At 42.4% G+C, this 23,226-nt stretch overlaps 1 protein-coding gene across 2 annotated transcripts in view; it reads right to left on the bottom strand.

Moving 5' to 3' along the window:
* Positions 1-5,076: 5,076 nt before the first annotated feature.
* furina (furin (paired basic amino acid cleaving enzyme) a) overlaps positions 5,077-23,226 on the bottom strand; it is an 86,388-nt gene continuing 68,238 nt past the window's right edge. For both annotated transcript variants that reach the window (XM_083998837.1, XM_083998836.1), the window contains exons 8-16: positions 22,502-22,674; positions 21,102-21,314; positions 18,883-18,983; positions 17,717-17,820; positions 17,332-17,449; positions 14,054-14,233; positions 13,808-13,932; positions 11,838-11,960; positions 5,077-10,351 (exon numbers count right to left, since the gene is read on the bottom strand). In XM_083998837.1, the coding sequence (XP_083854963.1) occupies positions 9,729-10,351; positions 11,838-11,960; positions 13,808-13,932; positions 14,054-14,233; positions 17,332-17,449; positions 17,717-17,820; positions 18,883-18,983; positions 21,102-21,314; positions 22,502-22,674 (1,760 nt within the window). In that variant the 3' untranslated portion in view covers positions 5,077-9,728. The remainder of the gene's footprint in view (positions 10,352-11,837; positions 11,961-13,807; positions 13,933-14,053; positions 14,234-17,331; positions 17,450-17,716; positions 17,821-18,882; positions 18,984-21,101; positions 21,315-22,501; positions 22,675-23,226) is intronic.

Here is a 23,226-nt window from a genome sequence, read left to right as displayed (position 1 = left end):
CTGTGACCATAGAAGTGGTTTCACTTCCCTGTATGCAAAAAAAAAAAGTACAGAGGTTCGTTTAGACAGCACTTCCTTGTGTGTCTTTGAGTGTGGTTACGCCTGTAATTGAATTTTTTGCTTTCAATTTAGGAACAATGTTAGAGGGTGGAATAACTCTTGAAACTATTGTCGTCGTACATGTATAACATGCCCAAATAAAATGCAGAGTCAACCCACAGACAGAGAGATGAAAGCTAAACGCTGCCAGACAGACAGAGCTTCACAGTTTTATAGATCAAACCTCGGCGTCACTACAATGAACAAACAATGCACTGGTTTTACTTTGTAGATGTAGTTGCAACACTGACACTGTTTATAAAAAGACACGTGAATGTGCTAAAACATGACATTGTATATAAAACTACGGTAAATAAACTAGAATATGTTTCAGCCTAAATAAAGAAAAACCTAAATGCACTCACCCATCAATAGCAATGATTCACTCACACGATTTAAGATAATAATCAGCTCACCAACACTGTTGCTGCCTTCACATACAAATGATCCTAACACTACACATCTACATTTCTAACACAGGAAGTTTCATTTTAACCATCGAGGGTCTTTTTAATGCAGCGTTAAAATGTGCTAAAAAATAAAGCAGAGAACAGGTCAGTGGAGCAGTGTGGCTTCAACACTCACGTACAGAGTCTTATAACTCAAGATGCAGACAGGTGCAGGTTTACTGCTCAGCTCCAATATGCCTCTGCACATAAAATAGGGAGGAATTAATAAACATAACACCCAGGGCTGTTTAACTCTGAGCACTGGCCAGTGTGTTGCAACCCTTCCTCTGTGTGCTTTTTATTTTTTATTTTAAGTAAACCATTCACAGGCTGTAATAAAAAAAAAGGCTGATGGTCTTTGTTGCATAAAATAAAAAAAAATAAAAAAAGGAGAAGTAAAGGAAAAGCTTTTTTATTTTTTTATTACCTCAGTGTGAACCCAGTCTCACTTCATTACTTGTATTTATGACTTGGTTAGTGTTGGGTGCAACCTCTCTGTTGTAAACTCATCGGCTTAATTATAGAGCAACGATACATCATCAAGCTGCAGAGAAGAAGAAGGGGCGAAGGAACACGGACCAGAGCAGCTCTGCTCACGTTTGTCCACCCACCACAGAGGAAGTGTCAGCCTACAGTGTATGTTTAGTTACAGTCGTCGACTGTAGCTAGTGAGAGCACTGTGGTCGACAGAGGACGATGAGGACAAACCTTTCTCACACTATCTCAGTGCATTTATTCAGGTGACAGGTCCCGCTTTGAAAAGATCAAGTGTTTTCATTTTCCACAACTTTGTTCTTCTGTCCCACACAGACAGACATTTCAACCACGTCACCACAATGCTGATATGAAAAGATCAATATCACATGACAACCCAGCACTGTAATGTAGAAATAGAGGCATGGAAGTAGCCTACTGCTTATCTCCGCTTATATCAATAGTAGCTAGTGTATAACATGAATATAAATTAACAAATCATATGATTGATAATTTGTTACTCTGATTGTTAAAAATGAGACATAAAATTACAAATGCCAATCTGATGGTGGCACTAGAGGACAGTGAAGGTGACAGGGCTCATCTTCAAGCACCATGAATTCAACATTTCACATGCAGAACAGTGCAGATTATACACAGACTGTCTGAACTGCCGTGTTTATTTGAGTTTATGTTATACTTACAATCACTGTGCTGTTGTTGTCCCTTCAGTCAATTGTCTGGTTAAATCTGGTAATAGATGAGGTTATTAAAGAGACAAAGGACAGAGGCTCAAAGGTGAGAGGTTATGGAAAGAAAAATTAGGAGGAATTCAAGTTTCATTGGGGGGGGGGAAGTACAATTTTAAAAAGGAAACACTTAAATAAGTTTTAAAAAATTAATTCAATTTTACAACTAAAACATTTTGTTATATAATAAGTTATTAAACTTGCACCTGCACATTCACCACGCTATGAGATAATAACAGAGTTGTTTTAGAGGTAGCCTAAATGCAGAGACTGCTTGCCGAAAAACCGCCTCCGACTTTCTGTTATTATCTCATAGCGTGGTGAATGTGCAGGTTAGAACTTGTCCATGAGAGCATTTTCGAGTTGTTGGATTGTGTAGCCTATTTAATTGAAAAAAAAATCCTGTTAGCCTCCATAGCGTAGCTCTGAGCAGCTTGCAGCGTTAGAACGGCGCTTTCCGCCGTTCTAAAAATATCTTACACTGACAAATAAAGGTAATAAACCTATTCCTATATAATGGAGGTCCGCGGGTATAGTCACAGTCACGAGGTACCAGTAAGGAGAAGTGATGGCGTGTGGTGGTTAGCGGTACTGAAGTTAAACTCACTCACCCATAAAAGACGTGCTAACCCACTTGCCAAGTGGTCATTGGCCTCTTGGTGAAACGGTTAGCATCGTTGCCCGTGGTGCTGGAGATCCAAGTTCGAAACTTGCTCAGGGCAGGTCACAGAACAAGAGGCCAATGGCCACTTGGCAAATAGAATAGCATGTCTTTTTTATGGGCAAGTGAGTTTAATTTACCGCCAACCGCACGCGGACCTCTGTTACACTACACAAGGCAAGGCAATTTTATTTGTATAGCCCGTTTTTTTACAAACAGTTTGTCTCAAAGGGCTTTACACAGCATCATAACTAAGACTAGGGATTATGGCAATGGGTCAATTTGTCAAAATGTTGAACTATCCCTTTAATCTTTCTCTTTGAAAGAAAAGCTTGGCTCACCATAAACAACTTTTCCTCTTCTCAGGAACTTACTTAATGTAGGTAATCATAAAGATCCAGAATCTTGACTTAATAATTAAAATGCATTTATTAAGTGTATCGGACAGGTGGCTCAACTTACCCCACAGCTACCATATTGACTTTTTTACTCCCCACAGTTAAAATCTTTCATGCTCGGTTTACTGCCTCATGTTGTAGCTCTAGATACCACAACTCATGTATAAAACAAATTCATAATTATCTATTTTGGTCTAAACACAATTCTCAGGAAACGTATCGACTGAATTCTCTTTCGAGAGTGAAAAATGTTTTTTGGATATAGCTACATGAATGTCAAACTGCTTTACCCATGTGGTTCTTAACTTCTTGATTTTTCTTATGGTTTACTAGAAACAAGGGGTGGCTCAACTTGCCCTTATGTTCAATTTACTCCACTCTCCCCTATAACAACCAAGTGATGAGCCTCCTTTCTCCAGAGTTTGTGGAGTCAAAGCTTTACAAAGTTCAGTGTTTGAGAAATGATGTGTAAGACTGAATAATAAAGATAGAATAAATAAAGTCCTAAGGAGATGAAGAGACTGACCAACAGCACCGGAAACCGACAACAACTTTACACAGGAGAGATGTGTTTTCACCTCAGACAACATCTGCACAGCTTTGCCTCGACAGATGTGGAGGAGCTGGTCTGCAGGGAGAGCAGCAGGAGCAAAGTGAAGCTGCATGAAGACCAGACTCTGTTGAAACTCTGACCACAACAGAGAGAGTGCTTCTAGCCAATAACATCAGTTCAAAGCTCTGTGTTGCCAGAAATAAATAATGATCACCAGCTCCTGTCTCACAGCTGAGAAATGAAGAGTTCAAAGACAGAGAGAGAGAAAAAAAATCAGCAGTCGCACTCAGTGTTTCTGTAACAGCGTCATGGTGAAGCTTCACCTGAACGCCAGCGCTGTTTAAAAGCTGTTCAGATGTGACACTGGTGGTCTTTTCCAGCGCTTTGATCCAAACTGAAATGTCTCAGCAGCAAACCATGATGGGAGCGGTGGACCATGACGTTCAGCATCCCCAGAGGGTGAATCCCACCGACTGACTTCCTCTCTGCCCCCACACAAGTTTCACATGTGTGGGTTTGAGCAAAGTAACTGTCTAAACAACTGTTGGATGGATTTTCATGAAATCTGCAGCGCACTCCTCAGCCATAGTGAAACAAATGAATAAAACCACACTAGGGATAGACCGATTATCGGCGTGCCCGTCAGTATAGGCTGTTTTTTTCACCGTTTTTTTTTTGCTGCCACTACTTTAAAAAAAATCCTAGAGGAAACACTGCACATAATATTGTTTGCACTTGAAAAAAAGAGAGAAATATTTAATTTTATTTATTATTTATTTTTTAACTTTTATAAATTTTAGTTTTAGTTTCAATTTGTGGAAGAAGAAGTTAAAAGCTCATGCTTACATCATGCATGTAAAGAGTTATAATAAAACATTTCAAAATGCATATGCAACTCGGTTAAATAAAAGTCTGTTGGTCCAGTCATATATTTTGTCATTGTAGTTTTCCTAAAATCTCGTCTCGTCTCATTCTCGTGAACCCAATATCGTGTCTCGTCTTGTCTCGTGAGATGTATCGTCACACCCCGACTAATAATTGGTATCGGTATTGACCCTGAAAAAACCATATCGGTCGATCCCTAAACCAAACCATACTATGTTCTGTATGTTGAAGTCCCGTCTTAAACATCACACTTACATAAAGGTATTATCAGTGACATTGAAAATAAATAAGTGCAATAATATCCTTTAAATGTGGCAGAGTAGAGGTGTAATGTCATATTTGAGTCTGCAGGATTTATGGATACATGCATGACTCTCTACCAACATTAAATGTCAGTTCATCCAACAGAGATGTTTCAGTCTGGACCAAAGTGGTGGACTGATGCTCTGACGCCATCGTCCATTGTCTGGCGCGGCACCGGGAGCTGTTTCCACTCAGAGCCTTTTGTCAAGTTTCCACCACATGAGATGCATCACCTCTAAACTTTGCACATGGTTTTTATTTCTTAAAAAAAAGTTTGAAGCCAAAAGTGATGAAATTATCACAGTCTCTCAGAAGAAATGTTCACAAAATTGCAAAGAACCGAAGAAAGACCATGTGTTTTTTGTTTTTTTTATTCTTTAACATCCTGCTAATAGGATTTGAGTGTTTCTGCCTTGTTCTTTGAGTTTGTGTCCAACACTGTCAACCTAGGTTAACATCATCATTGTATATTTACTCAAAGTGCATCTAAGTGAATAAAAACACATTCAAATTTGCATAGATCTTTATTTTTAGTAGAATCTATAATTGACATCAATTAAATAAAAAGGAGAAAAACAAGAGCAAAAAAAAAAAAAATCTTTAAATTACAAGAAAATTACACTGCACCATTCATATAGTACAAAAATAGGCCTTATTTTAGAGTTATGTCCCATGTAAGATAGTCATTCTTGTACATTATTCATAGATCACAAATCTGTAAGGTACTGTGTGCAGCCACAGGCCAGGAGCCTCGCGAGGAGGCGGGAGGAGGTCAACAGAGTCGTTTGAGGCTGCTCCACTAACCGCTCCCCCATCACAAAGTGTTTTATTTATACTTAAGCAAGCATGTGCACACACGGACGCACGCAGATCTGATTCAGCCCTTAAGTTAATGGAAATGGGATACATTCTACCTCCTCCCTCCACAGCTGCTGAACATATACAGGGTGTCGCCGCAGATCTTCCAAAAAACAAACAAAAAAAGAAAAAAGAAAAGGGGGGCAGAGATGACACGGTGACTTCTTCAACAAAACACTTTGAACACACTTTGAGCTGAAGGGGGTCGATGGACTGTGACGACCTGAAAGCAACACGTCTATGAACTCCTACACAGACAGCAACATGGAAATGATTGTCTTTGGTTATGCCAAAGATACGTATTGCTCCTATATTGATAAACTCCATCTGACTTCTGGTTAATCGCTGCAGACTGAGACTACGTCCTGAGGCAGGTGACTTAGATCAGCGGTGTAGAGACAAAGCCTCCGTCGTGCCTACGAGCTACTAGTCGTTTCTTTATAATCAGAGGAGAAGACTTTTTGTAACAGTCCTGTTACTTCCAACATTAAAAAGGCTTCACACTTAAATGCCTGTGAAGTGGTTGCCTAATGATTAGGAGCCGTGTTCTGGCACATCTAGAAATCCTCCTATGTTTTTTTTTATTTTTTTAATTTTTTTTGTTTTAGAGTGTAGATTCCCTCTTGCAGTGACAGGAGGAAGATGGCTGCTAATGGTTTTCTGCAGCTTGTGGTGCTTTGGGAGCACGAGCTGCTTCTTAATGCTGCCTGCGTGTGTGATTTCCTACGAAGATGGACACTTGAATGCACACAGCTCTCAGTTGATCATTTTAAAGTTTTTTTGGACTCTATCGAGCTGTAGTGAACACAACATCGAGCTAAGATGAATAAATTATTGTGTGTGTGTGTATGTGTGCGTGCATGTACTCGAGGGACCAGAGAAACTTGTCTGAACACCCCAAAAATGTTTGTAGGGAGAAATCTTTTTTTTTTTGCAAGAGAAGATGCAGAGTATACAATGTTGACTAGGCTGCACATTAATTATCCACACTAATTGCAAGAAATTGATCAAAGTCTCACAACATAGTTCTTCTAAAAAAAACAAAATGAAAAAAAAAAAAAAAACTACAAAAAAACAAACTGAGCCTGGAGAGCTTAAGAAAATAGTTTATGGAAGCAATTTTGTTGCTGCGTTTAGCCCAATATCTGTTGTTTACACACTTCATACCAAGCTGGGAAGTCAATAAGATTTTGTGGCTCAAGTCTGAGGCTGTAGTTATTACATTTTTAAATTAGCAACCCTCCGTAAATGGTGGGCTAATCAAAGCCTAAATGGCGGTAGGCACTAATGTACATCACACGAAGCCACGCGGCACACTCTCATTATTCTGTAGCTTTGTTCCTTTTCAGAGGCGTTTCCTCTGAATCCACATTCTCGGGTTGGTTTCCAATTCAGTTTAGCCAAAATGCGCTGCACCTGCACCAGCCATCTGAACTGAATTAAGCTTCCTGGTGCGGTGTTGAAGTTTGAGAGCTTCTTTCTCCTGGGGTTTTTTTGGCAGGTTTTGTGGTTTGACATACTTTACTCTTTGCAGTTTTTTTCTTCAACTTTTCTCTCTGAAGGAGCTTTTTGCAATTTAAATCACATTCAATCCGGCATACAGCATTTATGAGTAACACCTTCTTAGAAAGCTTTGCAACAGAAGGAGTCAAATCAAAATGGATTTGTTTTGTGTGCTTGTGCACTTTCTCTCCCACAAAACAAGGAAGTGATTTGATTGTCAGCGAAAGAAAGAAAAGAAAAAAGGTCTTAACCCCCCAGGTGGAGCCGCCTGGGTTGGAGGTGAGGAAAAACACGCTTCTAACTATTTTAGGCTGATTTAACATTTAACTCACGGGCCGACACGATCTATTGGACAATCCTTCTATTTTCAATAACAGGTTTTTAAAGCCCACGTGCGACTGCCCATGAATGCTGATCATACAGGCCATAAATTTTAGGAGCGAGGAGTTTCAGGGGGCTTGAATTTACACAGCAGCTTTACAGTTTCTGAATTGCATTTGCCTGTTTCTGTTTCTAAAACATAAATCTGTCCTCCTAAACCTTTCCAGAGAAGCGTTTTCATTTTTGACCTACATACAATTTGACCTCTATAATCATTTAACAGCTCCTCTAACAGCGTATGAAACCTTGCTGAATGATATGAGAGGTAGATAAATGGATGAGCAGCTGCAGTTTTGTATGCATGTCATCACCATGACAACCTCTCTCAGCAAGCGCCACTGTTTTTGTACTGGAAATGAAAGAGAAAAAAAAGAATAATAACAATAATTTGAACATAGTAGAAAAATGGCTACACTGGATTAAATCATGAGGTGCATATTTTTGATGATAACCAGCCCAGGGAGGGAAAAAAAAAAAAATCACTTTAAAACAATCTTCCCTAAAGGTATGATTAAAATCTCTCAGAATAAATAGTTTGCTGCAGTATCATTCAGAATATAATTAATTGGCAAGTTCGCTGAAGAGATAATCTGAAATTCAGATTAGATGAAGACTGGAGGGTGAGTGCAGAGACGTGGTGGAGTCCACGCAGGATTTCTAAAACTATACTCAAAGATTTGGAAAAGAGAGCAGAGGGAGAGGAGGACGCCGGCACTTCAGAGGGCAGATTAACATTTATCGACCTTCTATGCCACAAACGAACACACACACACACACACACACGTACTCACACACAAACCCAGACACACGAACAAACTTTCTGCTATGATGATATGAGGTGTGTGTGTGCATTATTATGTGTGTGTGTTTGTAGTGCTAATGTGCTCTGACAAAAAGGGGAAAAAGGCCTTGATGTATTGTCACTGTTTCTGCGCTGTCAAGAAATCAATCACAGGTAACTCGACACCTGTCAGCTGCTCGGAGGAGAAGCTCTTGTGCTCCGCAGTCACATATTGTTCTGGGTCCCATCAGCACCTCAACCGCCTCCGTCTCAGCCCCGGGATGTGAGCGCATCAGACAGAAATTAAATATCCCCGGAAGGGATTGTGCCTCAGGGTTGAACGAGTAGCCTCTCTCTTTAGTGTGTATGTGAGTGTGTGGTTTTATTTAATTTTATTTTTTCCCCTCCATATTAATCTATCTTTATTTTTTTTCGATATCTTTCCATTTGATCGCCGGGAGGTTAGGAGGTTGGGAGGAGAATTTATCGTTTCCCCAAACAGAATAAGTTCAGTCCATCGTGAATCCCGAATGACTGGAGGAAGCTTTGCTAGTTGTGTGACTCACAGTTTGTTCTGCCAGAGCTGAGAGAGATCTTTCCAGATTGTGTGTACAACAGGAGAACTAAAGCCCCCATCACACCTAGAACAATAATAAAAAAAAAAGAAGAAAAAAGTGACTGTATGAATGATGGATTCAGTTTCAAGTGAATGCAATTACTGTCTCGTCCTGAAAGGAAGGACGAGAGAGAGGACGTGTCCAGAGAGCTCTTAGACAGGCTGCTTTTGTTCCTCTGGTTGGAGACAGACGATTAGAAATCACTGAAGTCTGGACATTTACTTGTCATTTATTAAGCTTTCAGTTTTTAAAACGTACTTGGACATGTGAATCACCACAGATAAGTGGCTTTTCAGAGCAGATTCAAGATGCGGATGTCACTCAACAACACTAAGGAGGCGATCAGTGTCTCCAACCAGATTTCATGCCACATCACACATTGCTTTTTGTTACCAGTTATTTCTGTTAAAGTACTAAATGTGACAGGACTGGCTTTAGCTTCTCTATAAAGGGCCACTACACTATTCATTAGATTTACACGCTCTCATTCACACACATTCATTCGGACGTGCACACAAGCATGTGCGCATAACACACCCACGCACATCTCTGCTCTTCACATTCAGCAATCTCGTCTGGCTACTGCACTGAGACTGAAAAAAAAAAAAAAAGAGGAAGAAAGCAAATAATAATCATTTGTTTACTGTAACAAAAAGCAGCTGGAGCTGGAGGGGAAATGGACTCTGCACAGACAGACACTGTTAGTGATTGAGGGCAAGAGGAGGGAGAGAGTCAGTTTAATAGAAATGCGGCGAAGTGTGAACAAAGCAAAGCCTGGGCCATCCCGAGCTCTGAGAGACAGCAGCTTCCCACCAGGTCTCCCACAGCAGAGTGGAAGACAAGATCCCGCAGCAGGACTCAGATGAAACCCCAGTAAGACGGAAAAAGAGGAAAAGGGATGAGCGATAAAACCAGAAAAGACTGTGAGAGGACAGTTACCACAGCCCCTGAATTATCAGACAAACCGGGCCGAGAGGATCTTAAAAGCAGAAGAGAAGGAGGGATGTGGGGGAGGCATTAAAGAGCACTTTGTGTTTTGATAAAGGCAGTCCTCTCATTCTGGACGTCAAACTCTTCGTTTTCGGAGTCTGTGTTTATGCCGTCATCCCCCCACACTGTCGGGATGCCGCGGTACGACACCACCCTGTTGCCCCCGAGGCTGAAGGTGCCCCCGAGGCCGCCGCCGCCACCGCCGGCCTCCAGGGAGGGCAGCTTGATGAGGGCGCCGGAGCGCAGCTGCAGCAGCAGGAAGACGCCGGCGAAGGTGGCGATGATGGCCATGCAGCTGAGCACGGCGATGGTGATGGGCAGCTGCGAGCTGAGCTGCAGCTGCAACCCGGGGTTGTTCCCCCCCTGGCCCGCCATGAAGCTGCCGGGAGACTCGCGCATGTACTGGTTGAGGTGGTTGCAGGTGCCGGAGACGGGGTCCAGCGAGCTGTGGGGGGGGCAGGACAGACAGGCCTGAGCGCTGAGGCGGCTGCAGGTCAGGCAGGGCGGCGGGCAGGGCAGGCAGGCCGGGACGGAGGCCGGAGAGATGGAGTTTCCCACCGTGTAGTTGAGCGGCTGGGAGCCCACGGAGAAGCCCGCTGGACATTCTTTCACACAGCCCTGCTGAAAGAGGTAGTAGCCGGCGTCGCACTCTGTACAAAAAAATAACACAAAGAAAGAAACTGTTTAATTAAAGCAGAAGTAAGCGATCCGGTCGTTTTGGCTAACTTCTTGTCAGCAGATGGAGTTAGCAGTCCCCGCATTCACGCGCATCCCTTGGCTGCACACACAGAGAGGACCGCCCCTTTATGCCGTTCTCTCTCCTCATTGGATAAAGGTTGTAGGATACAAGGAAAGTTTTCTCCTCGGCTTACAGCAGAGCAGAGTGACTGACAGACCCGTGTTTCAGACCAAACACTCTATATAAGTGATTGCTGTCCGGAAGATATAACTATTTAAGACTTATATTAACACAAACATTCTGCTTACTTCTGCTTTAAATAGCTGGACTCACCTTTACTTCTTCATATGAGTCAGACTTCCCAAAAACAAGGGAAGCAGGAGTCTTCGCCCAGACTGCCGGGCCAACGCGGCGGAGAACGGCGTGTGTGTGTGTGTGTCTGACATGTCTGTGTTTATTTACCGTGGCGGTGTGGCACAAAGTTTTCAAGGCAATTTTGCTATTTTTTCCTTTCCAAGTCGCCGTTTCCACTTTTTGTTAGTTCTTCTTTTGCTTACTAAAAAAAGAAAACTGATGACGAAAAGCTTTGCAATTTATATGCTGAGAGCAGCATGTTTAAGCGAGGAGACCCATTTCCATATGCAGCAGGTCCAGATGCAGACCATTGCCTATAATGGCAATTAACAGACTCTGGGTGCTGTTGTTGGGGGGTGATGGCGGATGAGGGGGGGGGAGTAAGGGGGGCAACACAGCTACAAACAGGAGTGTGAGCCAACAGCAGGAGGAGGAAAATCTGATTTACTGCAGGCTCTTGTCAACTTGTTTGAAAAAAAACATTAAAACAAAACAGAGGAAGCTGTAGTTGCGAGCCCCGAGCCAGAAAACACAGTGTACTGTACGATGAAAAACACAAAACACATGATAATTACATTGTGTTTCCCCCTCTAATGATCCTGTATGTGATCTTGTCTGTCAGTATGTCAGTACCTTTGGAGGCCTGTAGGTGTCAGACTGTCACCAGCTCCGACAGCAGCAGCAGTAGGTGTTGGTGTCTCTCTCTAGACCTTGCCTACAGCCGTATGTGGATTTGGAGGGCGACAGCAGTTTGGTCATCATTAAATTTAAATGAGATTATTAAAAATGGACCTGCAGTAAAATTTCATTTAATCTCATCAGAAGTAAAGATCTATATTTAAAATAAAATGGATATTAATACTAAAAGAGACGTTGTAAGAAGAAGTAAGAAGCTGCAAGAGTTTTAATAAGACGAGCAGCATGTGACTTTCAAATGAGCCTGGCCGCGGCTCACACAGAGACTCACAATGCAAACAGACGCAGCTGAGACAACACACGGTTGGGTAATATTTCACTCCTGCTCACTTCACACTATCCAGACTTCTACAGTACTATATACTATACTATCACCATCTCAGGGACCAAACAGATACCAGTCTTACCGATGCATATCTGCCTTAGGTCCAGGGTCTTACAGCTGCCGTTGCCAGCCTGAGGCTTGTCAGAGGAGCTGGAGGATGTTGAGCCGGTGCCGTACAACACCAGGATGAACTGGGTCAGAGTGCCTGCAAGGAGAAAGAGAGAGATGGAAATAAAAATCTGAAATTAACAGGGGGGAAAAGTGAGGCTGTCAAAAATAGTACAGCTGCGGCACCGTTCCCTGGGGTAAATCTGGTAAATGTGTCCTCTACTCATTGTAGACACTTTAGATTTTCTGCATTTAGTGACAGTATATGGCGCTGAAATGAGCTGCGACTTCAAGATGTCATGATTACACTGTGCTTAATAAGAGTGTCAACGTGCGCACATCTCTCAAGAATCATCTATACAGTAAGTGTGGGGCCGTTGTGAGAGGGTTTTAGCTCTGAAGTACTGTACGTCTCTCCTCCTCACTAAAGGGAGGAGGTGGTGTGCAGCGTTCATCCACAGCTACTGTACTGTACTTTCTGGGGTCGTCTCGGGTTCTGAATATCACGCCGTGGGTGGACCTGCTACATCCAGATTCAGACGGTAGCTGGTGGGTGATCCAAGGGCAAACATAAAAAAAAAAAAAGTGAAATATTCACTCCGGGGCTTTATCCTGCTCTCTCTTATTGAGAAAGCGTGTTACTGCAGCAGTCAGTGCTCTACAAAGTCGGCTTCACAGCTCCTATAAAAGAGGCGCAGAGAGAGGCACAGGCACCGTGGAAACGAGAGCTACTTAATCTCTAATCTGCTGACACATGATCTGAACTCCAGACTCAGATTAAAACATGTGTTAAATAACTTTCAATCCCTCTTACAAGCGAGGTCATTTTATGCTGTCCCGGTGGCCTGCTGGTTAAGAAGCATACAACATAATCTTTACATCGCAGTTTAAATCCACCTTTAAATCCACTTTGGTTGCGTGTCACACCCTCTCTCTATCTCTCTTCCTCTCGTTCCTCTGCTTCATGTCTGTGTCACTATGGTCACTATCAAATAGAGGTTGAAAAGAGCCTAAAATGTGTGTAATATAAACATATACCGTACATATAAAGTAGAGTCGTTTTAGATTACTGAAGAAATCCTGTATTTGTTTCCAACATTAGGTCAATTAGATTTTCTCTCTGGTGCCTTGTTGCCTTGGTGTTAAGACAAGTTGATTTTGTGGTTGTTACTATTTCTTTTTGTTATGCTTTTGTCTGATTAAGAAAAACACATTAATAAAATATTTTTTTCTCAAATGAGTCAAGTTGTTTATCAAGCTCAAACGACATTTTCAGCTCCTCATCTGTGAGGATCAACTGATTTTCTTTGTTGACAGCGATTTTCAATTGGATATTTTGTCCTCTCCATTTTCTGAATTTTTACTGACAAAATCAATCAGAAACGAAATTAACAGATCAATCAATCATTAGAAATAATTATTACTTGCAATACTATTTAAAGACACCCCGAGGAGTTTGTTTTTGGTTATAAAAGAGTCTCATATTAATGTGGATGAATCTACGTTACCAACACTTGTTAATGGGTCCATTTTCAATAAATATATCGTTTTGTCTTTATAGTTATTTTGTTATTATTATTAGTGGTCGACTTGCTCAGCATTCAGTGTCGGTTTCCTGGACGCTGCCCGGTGGGTCATGGGAATAACGCCACCGGCTCGCTAGTTGGCATCGTATATGGTCGTAACTACGACGGTATCTGATCGTCTTCAAACCTCCGACTTTAATTCTTGATCAATGAAAACATTCTTGGCAAATGTTTTCGCTTTCGTCCGTCTTGCGCCTGTCCAAGAATTTCACCGTGCGCGCAGAGGCTCATGGGAAATGTAGTGAGAAAACACTTCGGTTTCCAAAACTCCTCGTAGTCCCTTTAAATTAGCCACAATTTGTCGGCATGAACGCGCAAACATGCAGGGAAATGCAGCACAATGTGGAAGACGCCTCACCGTAGTCGCTGGCACCGGCCACGTTCTCGATCTCCAGCGTCCACGCCCCCTTGGGGTTCTCGTCCCAGGAGTGGGTGGTCATGAAAGCCCAGGCGTTGAACCCCTCCGACGAGTAGTCATGAGGCCTGCGGGGGGGGAAAAAAACAACAACAACAACAAACATGAGAGTCAGTGGTTTGTGTTCCAGTTACTGTAGGTTTTGTTTTTGTGTGTCTGTGTCTGTGTGCAGCTGTGTGTGTTTTGTACCTGGGGTGGAGCAGAGTGGAGCGTGTGCCGGCAGGACTAATGAGGTGGATCGCCAGGTTTCCCCTCCGGTTGTACGACAGCGTGAGCCGGGCCTGGACGTGCTCTAACGAGGTCACGTGACTGTCTGTCCCGATGCAGGCGTCCACGCTCATGTTGATCGATAGATGGCTGCCGATGTTCCTGTGAGAAACGACACACGTAATGCAGAGTAGACACATGAGGACAGACATGGTGGAGTGTTGCAGGCTGTGTGTGTGTGTGTGTGTGTTGGCTGAGATCATTAGTTCGTTTGTTCTGAGCTCTGGATAAAGCTTCCTCCTATCAGACTGGTGCACGAGTGGCGTTTTGCTCCTGGCCAGTGTGCGAGCTGCGAGCGAAGCCTGTGAACAGTTTGCTGCTTGAACAGGATGATTGTCTGTCTCGCAACCTGTAGCACCACCAGTGTCCTCTGTCTGTGGAAATAAAGCACCCACCTCTTTCTACCCCCTCCACCCTCCACCCCCACACCGCCGCGGCCCCACAAATCCGCTTAGGAGATTACACGCATCCACAACAATTCTGAGGAGGAGGAGGAGGAGGAAGGCGCGAGGTTTTAGTGACACTGAGGTGCCCAAATTACAGACAAGATGTGGTTTCACGCTCCTTCTCCTTCCAGGTCTGCCTCTTCACGACGGATTAAAACAACAACATGAATGATGTTTGATGCAGCATCACATGGAAACAATCTAAAATGTTAATTTTACAGCGGAAAGCCGATGAGTCACGCAGCGATTGTCTGTCGTCACGTCATTTTGATGCAAATTGAGCAATGCACGCAGCATTTTTTTACATTTCCATGTTTCAGCGACTGGGATATGTGTCTTGTGGTGTTTCTGGCGAGAACACACAGGAGGAGGGAATGTAAATTTATACAAATGGCTGCTGAAGCTGATTTATCATTGCCAGTTGACCACTGCGGCATAGGCGTGTATGATTTAAGGCCTGGGAGAGGCAAAACTTGTGGCACTGTTGCGTTGCAGGCGGAGCATCTGTTTTTACAGACACACACACGCTGAGAAAGACAGAGGGAGGGGGATATCAAACCTAACAAAAAACAACCAGCTCCTCATCACTGTGGAAAATCAACCAGTGCATGGGGGACAACTGATGGAGAGAGAACGAGAGATGAAAAATGTGGCCCTGTTGATCAACAATATTTCAGTAGCAGCTGCAGGTAAAAGTCATAGTGAACACTATCTGGAAATATAGAGTTGCCTATTAAATAAAACAGGATTTTTCTGCTCAGCATCAGCAACAACGCAGTATTTTTGTGATATTCCTTTACCTTTAGCTCCAATTTGATTGTAACTGGCATTTAACAGCTACTAATCTCAACATTATAACACATTTGAACATTTTAATTCATGATTTTGCTTTTTAATTCAAGTCTATTTCCAATAATAACCCCAGGAAGACACAAAGATGTATAAAGTGCTTCAAAACCACCAAAAAAAATATTCTACCAAACCCGAGGAGCTGACATCCATTCGGTAGAATACATTACAGAGAAACGAGCGAGAGTGCTTCTGAATCATAAATCACTTTCTGAAAACCGACGTCAGGGCTTGTAGCTCAGGCGATGCAGCAGTTAGTTGAATTTGCAGTGATACAAAATTCTGCAGCCCTGGTTGGTGGTAATATGCATTAACTCTGCTGAATCTTCCTTTAAAACTATTACATCAAAAAAAAAAAAAAACTCTGACATCCGTTTTTTTAAACAAAAGCCTCGTCAAGCTCACTTATTCAGCTCGGTGCACGCTCGCAACAACTTCTGCTGCTTTGAGGCACCGACCATTTTCTGAGGTAAACACAAGGCTCATCTCATGTGACAGAAAGAAAAACTTCTGTCGCTCTGACATTCACACCATATCACAGTCTAAACAAATGTCCAAACAGCCTTGAGGGTGCAGCAGCGGCGGTGGTTTGTGCGTGTGAAGCAGGTCATGTACGTCGTCTTGTATATGGATTTCTTCTCTCCTTTTTTGTGAACACTGTCATGTTTCTGTTGGAGTAGAGGAGGGGACGACCGGCTGTAAGCGAGACAGGCACCGAGCCCCTATCTGCTCACTTATTTCGAGTCACTCCAGATAAGTGAGTCAGCTTAACACCTAAATTGAATAAATTGAATAACCTGCCTTGACTGCTGCTCCCATACGCTCGAACCATCTGCTCTGAGCATCTCATAGCTGCAGTGAAAAGAGAGAGAAACCTCATACCCAGCGAGGGAAGAGACAGGGAGCGCATAATGAAGAGGAGACGTCCGACTGCGCTTGGAGTGTGACACTGAGAGGAGGAGGAGGAATAAAATGGCTGAGGAGAAATATTGAGCCTTAACAATGAGAGGATTACGTCTGATCACGTTGCTCTTGCTGATCCCCTGATTAAACTCTTTACAATTTGATTTATTCCAACTATTGATATTCTTATTGTAAATTTAGGTTGTTGTTTCTCTTTGTGCTTTCGTAAAACATATATTTTTTCTTTTTTTTTTAATGTCAACAAGACATTTATCTGGTTAAATGAGATACGAAATGAGACTTTTAGCCCTCGACACGGGTCAAGCTCCAAAAAAAAAAACTGAAACTCAACACAACAGCTTCTTTCCCGACATCGTCACGGTTATTTTATACTGTAAAACCGGACAGACACTGTTGCCGCTCTGTCAATAAAGAATTAAAAATCCTCATTTTACATCATTACAGAGTGCAACCTCTTTCTTTTGACTCCCATTCACAATGTATTCATTGATTTGTTTAAATATTTATCCTTTTTTCCCCCTTTGTTTTGTTTAGCTGGTATTGCTTTTAGCTTAAGCTTGCTGCTCTACTTGCTTCTTAATTGCCAAATACAGCTCTTGATTGATTGATTTCCAGCAGGTGGCGCTCTCCCCATTTGCCACTGTTGCTCCATCAATAAAAGCAGCAGCTACTGTAGCCCTGCTGAGCCTGACACTAAACTATCCGAGAGGAAAAATCTCGGCTTTGACAAACAGATGACACTTGACACATTGCGAGTTTGTAAAAATGTTAATATCTCACAGCAACTAACTTGTCGCTCCGTCTGTCTGAGCCTCACTCAGGCGACGTGGGCTGTGATTTAATTATTCCACACAAATGACTTGTTAGCTTTGGAGTAGAGTTTCCTTTTGAAAAACTGTGACAGCTGTAATATGTAGAAAACACTTAAAACCCAGGGTTTTCAGATGAAGTCATTGTGTGGCTGTGTAGTAGAGTACTAACCTTGGCTCACAGACCATGGTGATCACACACTTCCTCTGTGGTCCCACGCTGGTCCATGACTTTGCCAGTGCCACAATTGCACTGGCATCAAGTAGACCATATCCATATGAATGGCTAACTGCAGAGACCCGGAGAGAAAAGAGGAAACAGACTCATGAATAGCGGCCTGCTGTGAGCGGCACCCGCTCTTTCCCGGCTGCGACTTCATAGATGAACCACGCTGTGTGGATTCCCATTTGAAGCTCTTGCACAACCTCTCTGCCCAGATCCGGCGCCTTGCATCTCTAATGACAATTTGGTTTATTAGATGCAAAACATATTAATGAGCCTCAAAGGCATCTGGAGCTGCAGAGGGCAGAGGAAATCTTTGAAGGAGTTGCTGTACCTTTGCGTCCAACCCCATTGGTTCTCCAGTCGTTGGTGAGCAGGTGGGCAGGGTGAGAAGTTCGCACAACCAGATGTTGCATGTCCCTCCAGGTTAGGTTTTTACTGCAAAATGCGTATATGCAAGCACACAAAGAGACACACAGGGAGAGGCAGACACACACGGTGAGACTCAGACAGATCAAACAGAGGCTTCTGTCAATACATCCTATAAACCTGCAGGTGGACAGCTGATTAAATACAGAGCACAATAAAGCACCAGTCACATTCTTTCCTGAATTACACTGAATCTTCAAGTCAACGTGTCCTTTAAGTGAGTTTTCTGCCCTTTGGCAAAATGTCTTGTGAGGAGAAAACCTGAAAAGTGACTGTTCTCCTGGTTCAAACCAGTCAGGCAGAAAGGGTTACAGGATCACAGCTGGGTTTGCTTCTCTGCTGCGATGAACTCCGTCATTAAATTTCTACATCTTATTGTGAATTCAGTAAAAATACATGATTATATTTAGTTACGTTTCTCAATCATTTACTCATTAAATGAATTCCTAATGATAAAACCTTTTTCTTTTTACCACAAGACTAATTACTCATTTTCAAAACTGTCCTGATGTTCATGCTTGTCCCTCCATTAGTGCCGTGTGACTGCGTCAGAATGATTAGTGCCAACATCAAATCGAGCTGATTGTAAAGACACAGTTGAAGTTGTCAGACGGAGGAGTTATAAAGCAGTTCATAAAATGGGATAATCAAGCCCACTTAATGCATAAACATGCAGCACTGGCACTTAAGACCTGATTTAATACATGAATATTTAAGTTATAATCAAACGTCAGAAAGTCTGCAGAAAAAAAGAGACCCGTTTCCAATAAATGACCAATTTGCAGTTGGGGAACCTTTAACCACATGCTAGAAACTGATAAGAGTGGGGCATTAATTCAGACTACTTGGGTTCCCTGAGTATTTCAGTGTACAGTATATGCAGCTTCTCAATATGACCAATAATAATAATAATAATTTCTGAGTTTGTTCTGTGCAAATTATATTTTTTAATACTTCTCTCTTCAACAGGATTAACTGATTCTTATCGACAAAAATGGAGGAAATGAGCAGGTAAGGGAGGCTGGGAGACGGCTCAGTCAGGCTCATAGAAAAATTGTGATAAGCACTTACTTGGCCTCCAGGGCAAGAGCGATGATCCCAGCAGCCAGAGGGGCGGAGGCAGAGGTCCCTGTGTGAGAGTCTGTGCATTTTGATTTGAGGTCTGTAGTAACCTATGGAATATTAACACAAAAAGAGAAGTATTGAAACATACAGGACTTATATTTCTTATATTTCATATATATTTTGTGGAGGCAGAAACCGTCAGATGGTTACATTTAAAGAAAAGGGGGGGGGACTGTTCAGCTAAAAGTCGACAGCGTGCGTCCCTGCCTGGTACCAGCTGGAAAATCAAAGCGGAGAAATCGTATAACTTATGCTCTCCCGCTCTCACCGACTACCGGTGAGGCTTCTTTGAGCGATACTCAGCCGAGATCTCGTCAGTGACCCACAGCAGAAGGGCCGTGGTTTCACTGGTCAGCTCCCCAGTGTGAACGGCTGTGCAGATGTATGAAAATAAAAAAGCAAAAGAGCTGGAGAACCAGAGGGTTTGTACTCAGGAAGGATAAAGGTTAGAAAATACTGGATCACAAAAAGCCTCCAGTCAGCCGCTGTGCAGTCCTACAGGGGAGGTCAATCTATGCAACTGAATACGAATGAAAAGCAGAGAAAATCTGCTCGATGTGCTGACCAGCGCGGAGCCTTCAGAAAATGATCTTTACATGAACGAAACAGAATAATAAATGCACGGGCAGATCTGACTTTAATGGTTCAATTATGCATTCAGGAGCGTCTCATATCTCCCTTACTTTAAATTGAAAGAGAAGGTTAATTTAAGTATAATTCGATAAAAAAAAAAGCTCAAGGAGAGATTCAGATATTTGCTCCTTCACAATCCGGAGGTCCAACCCTCTCCCTGTTACTCCAGCTCTTCATTCCCGGCTCCATGAGTGACAGCACAATTAAATCAGTACAGCACTGAAGCATTAAGGGACCAGCCACATGTCATGGAGATGTCATAAGCTGTCCATCCAGTTGGTCTGCTACGTGTGTGTGTGTGTGTGTGTGCGTGCGTGCGTGTGTGTGTGTGTGTGTGTGTGTGTGTGTGTGTGTGTGTGTGAGATTGTTAAACAGCTACAGATTGCCAGATGGACATTCAGCCGTTCGCTATTCATAATCATCTTAATGGCCCATGACTGAATGAATGGAGCACAAGACGAGTGAAGAAAAGGGATAAAGAATGAACAAGTCATGTGAGTGTAAAATAAGACTGCAGAGCTAAATAATTAGCTCCACATTTCTCTATTCTAATCAGTAAAGGGCAAAAACACTTATTCAGTTAACTGGTTAGCCACCCAACACAAAACTGATACTTGCATCTACTTGTCTTCACATAAGAGATGAGATTTTACCACTGACGACATGTTATTTTACTTTTTACAGACCAAAATAATCAATTTATGAGGAAATTAACAAAAGAGAGGATAATCACCACTTGCAGCCATATACAAAATGTAAATTAATTTAATATACAACATGATCAAAGATCAAATGGTGTCTGAGGGTTTAGAGGTTTAATTGAAAACGCTGCCATGAGGATAAAATACTACATTTGTCATTTTCTCTGTGGCAGTCGGTTTGTTATGTTACATAAAAACATAAATATACTGCGAGTAATTAGCTAAGGCAGTTATTCAATATAATTTAATACTAGTCAGTTTCCACCATGACATGTTAAAATTGATTGTTTTGCCTGCCAGATGCTTCTAAACACTAAAATATTCAATTAACACTGAAAGAAAGCAGAAATCAGGATTATACCTTTTTTTTTTTTTTTTGAAAAGCTGGAACCAACAAACGTTCAGATTTTTTAATCAAAGAAAAAAGGCAGCGATTTACTGTATCAAGTATCGAAATTGTTTGATTTTCCCTTGATTTATAATTTAATTGATGGTTTTCTGGTTTCAGCGCTGATTACAGTGTCACGTTGCTCTAAATCTAACGCGATGCTACAGGAAAAATATGGATTTAATTTGCTGACTGGATTATTACCAGTGGGTCCGACATTCCAGCGGCTGCAGTTAAACAGATGCTGCGGTTCGACTAAAAAATTCACTTGTGAGATAAATCATCTCTCAATTTTTTCTTTTACCGAGAACATTAAAGTAGACCTCAGTGTGAATGCCAGCAGTCCGTGTGTGTGTGTGTGTGTGTGTGTGTGTGTGTGAGGCTGCAGAAAAAGCAAGAAAAGACACTTGGAAGATGCGACCGTGACGACGACGACGACTCACTATCTGCTTCTCGTTGAGGTTCCCCGAACTGTAGGTGGTGGCGAGGGTGGAGGAGCAGGCCTCGCTGTACCAGGGCACGTTGCCGTTCTGGGTGGAGCTGCTGATGGACAGGGTGTAGATGCTGTTGGTGTAGCCGTCGCAGTTACAACTGTCCTTCTCCCTCCCTCCGTTCCCCGAAGCCCACACAAAGATGGAGCCCAAACCGCCACGACCCTGCAGAAGGAGACCCCTTTTTATTCATTCATTCATTCAGAAATGGAACAAAATCTCATTCAATCTTAATGGGAATCCCAATTATAGGAGGGCAAATTCATTTCAGGGCTCATTTCAAAAAGGGCCCATTAAAAGCCAGCATACATCAGAGAGGCCAGGGTGGTCACTCAGTAAATTAAAAACAGCTAAATATCGCATGACAGCAAAGCAATACAAAAAGGCACTATATGACAACAGCTCATTGTAATAAATCATCCAACCTCTCAGCCTTTGAAGTGCAATAATTTTCATCTAAGAGCCACTTTATTGTATTGAGTGGCACTGTCTCCCTCTGCATTGATCAAACCCAGCTTTGCACCACCCACAACACCATCTGACAGTGCTGCTGTCACTGTGGCAATTATCTTGGCCGTGAGTGTCAGCAGTTCCAATCAGCTTTATGGCACATGCCTTGAATCCTATTGGTCCATAACTAGACTTCAGCTTGACGAATGTGTTTATTTATGATGCAGATGTGAGAGTCTTTAGGGTTATTGATCTGTTCATTCGTTCATTTCACATACAGTATGTGATGGTCCCGATGTAGCACACGCATCGGACAACAAGTCCTGCTACCAACGACAAGGACTGTGCTGCATTTTTTGGTCAATATTCCCTTGAAATCTCTATTCTTGCATGTGTCTGGAAGCCTTTGATTAGAAATGCTTGTTACAGTACGTAGACAAAGCTGCAGATTTTTTTTTAAAACAACCTTGTTATTTTTGCTATTAAAAAAAAAAAAAACTAAACACTTCAGTCACACTTGAAGAAAGCAAATGCAAACTAACTGAAAGAGCTGAGCGATAAAAGATGAGCTGGCAGTTTAAGAAGTGCCCTTCAACTAAGGATGAATATTTAAAAAAAAAAAATAATAATAATAATAATAAAAACTTTTCAGACATAATTTTGGTGAGTGCTGCTTCTATTCATTTTCCAAGATGTTTTCCCCTGGTGGCTTTTTTAGAGGACATTCCTTTCCGTTCATAATTGTCAGGGTCAAAACCTGCTTTGTTCTTGCTGCTTGTGTCCTCTCATGCTTGAACAGTTCAATTACTGACTGCTGAAAGGAAGCCACACACAGGCAGTAAATAATTTCCATCTCACACAAACACACACAACCACACACACACACACACACACACACACACCTCCATAACTCCACGCAGAAAAGCCTCTTTGGCCAGTTTGGCAGGACCGTCCACGGTCTTGCCGTCGTCCTCTGGGCCCCAGCTGGCGCTGTAGATGTCGATGTGCTGGGGATTCAGACTCAGAGACTGGGCCTCCACCATGTCAGTCACCTCTCCGTCCAGCATACGCACACCTGCAGCCATGTTCACAAACACACACACACGCAGAGACAGAAGATGACAAAAAAGACAGGTTTTCTTAGTACTTACTGGCATTTCATATTTTTATCTGTTCATGCTGAGCCTGTTGAACTACACTGAGACACAGTCGGCGCTGTACGTGATGTAGTCGTGCAGGATCTTGCTTCTCTCGTCTGCAGTTCGGTGCCGTGGTTCACATTGTTGCTGTAGTAACAACACCTGTGTGTTAACGTTCAGCAATGACTGACATGTGCAGGAACAGCACGGCTGCTGCGGGGATATTTGATTTGCATAGCTGCGCGCCCTTGTTGCACATTGTTCGTGCGCGTTTGTGTTGTGTTATTAGTCTGGTATTCATTATTTGTTCATCCACTGTGATGTTATTACAGAGTCTGCAGTGTAAATCAGACGTCATCTGTATTGATTTGCTTTGGCGCTCGAGTTGTTTGGAAAAAAAAAAAGAAAAAAGAAATTGAACGAGATCAATTGCATCGTGGGTGAACTGCCTCCTCAAGTGTGAAGCAGATTTCTGAGAGTGAAAATTC

The sequence above is a fragment of the Trachurus trachurus genome (assembly GCF_905171665.1).
Source record: "Trachurus trachurus genome assembly, chromosome: 3".
Lineage (NCBI taxonomy): Eukaryota > Metazoa > Chordata > Actinopteri > Carangiformes > Carangidae > Trachurus > Trachurus trachurus.
The sequence above is the reverse complement of the archived record's forward strand: the minus strand, read 5'-3'. Positions and strand labels throughout refer to the sequence as shown.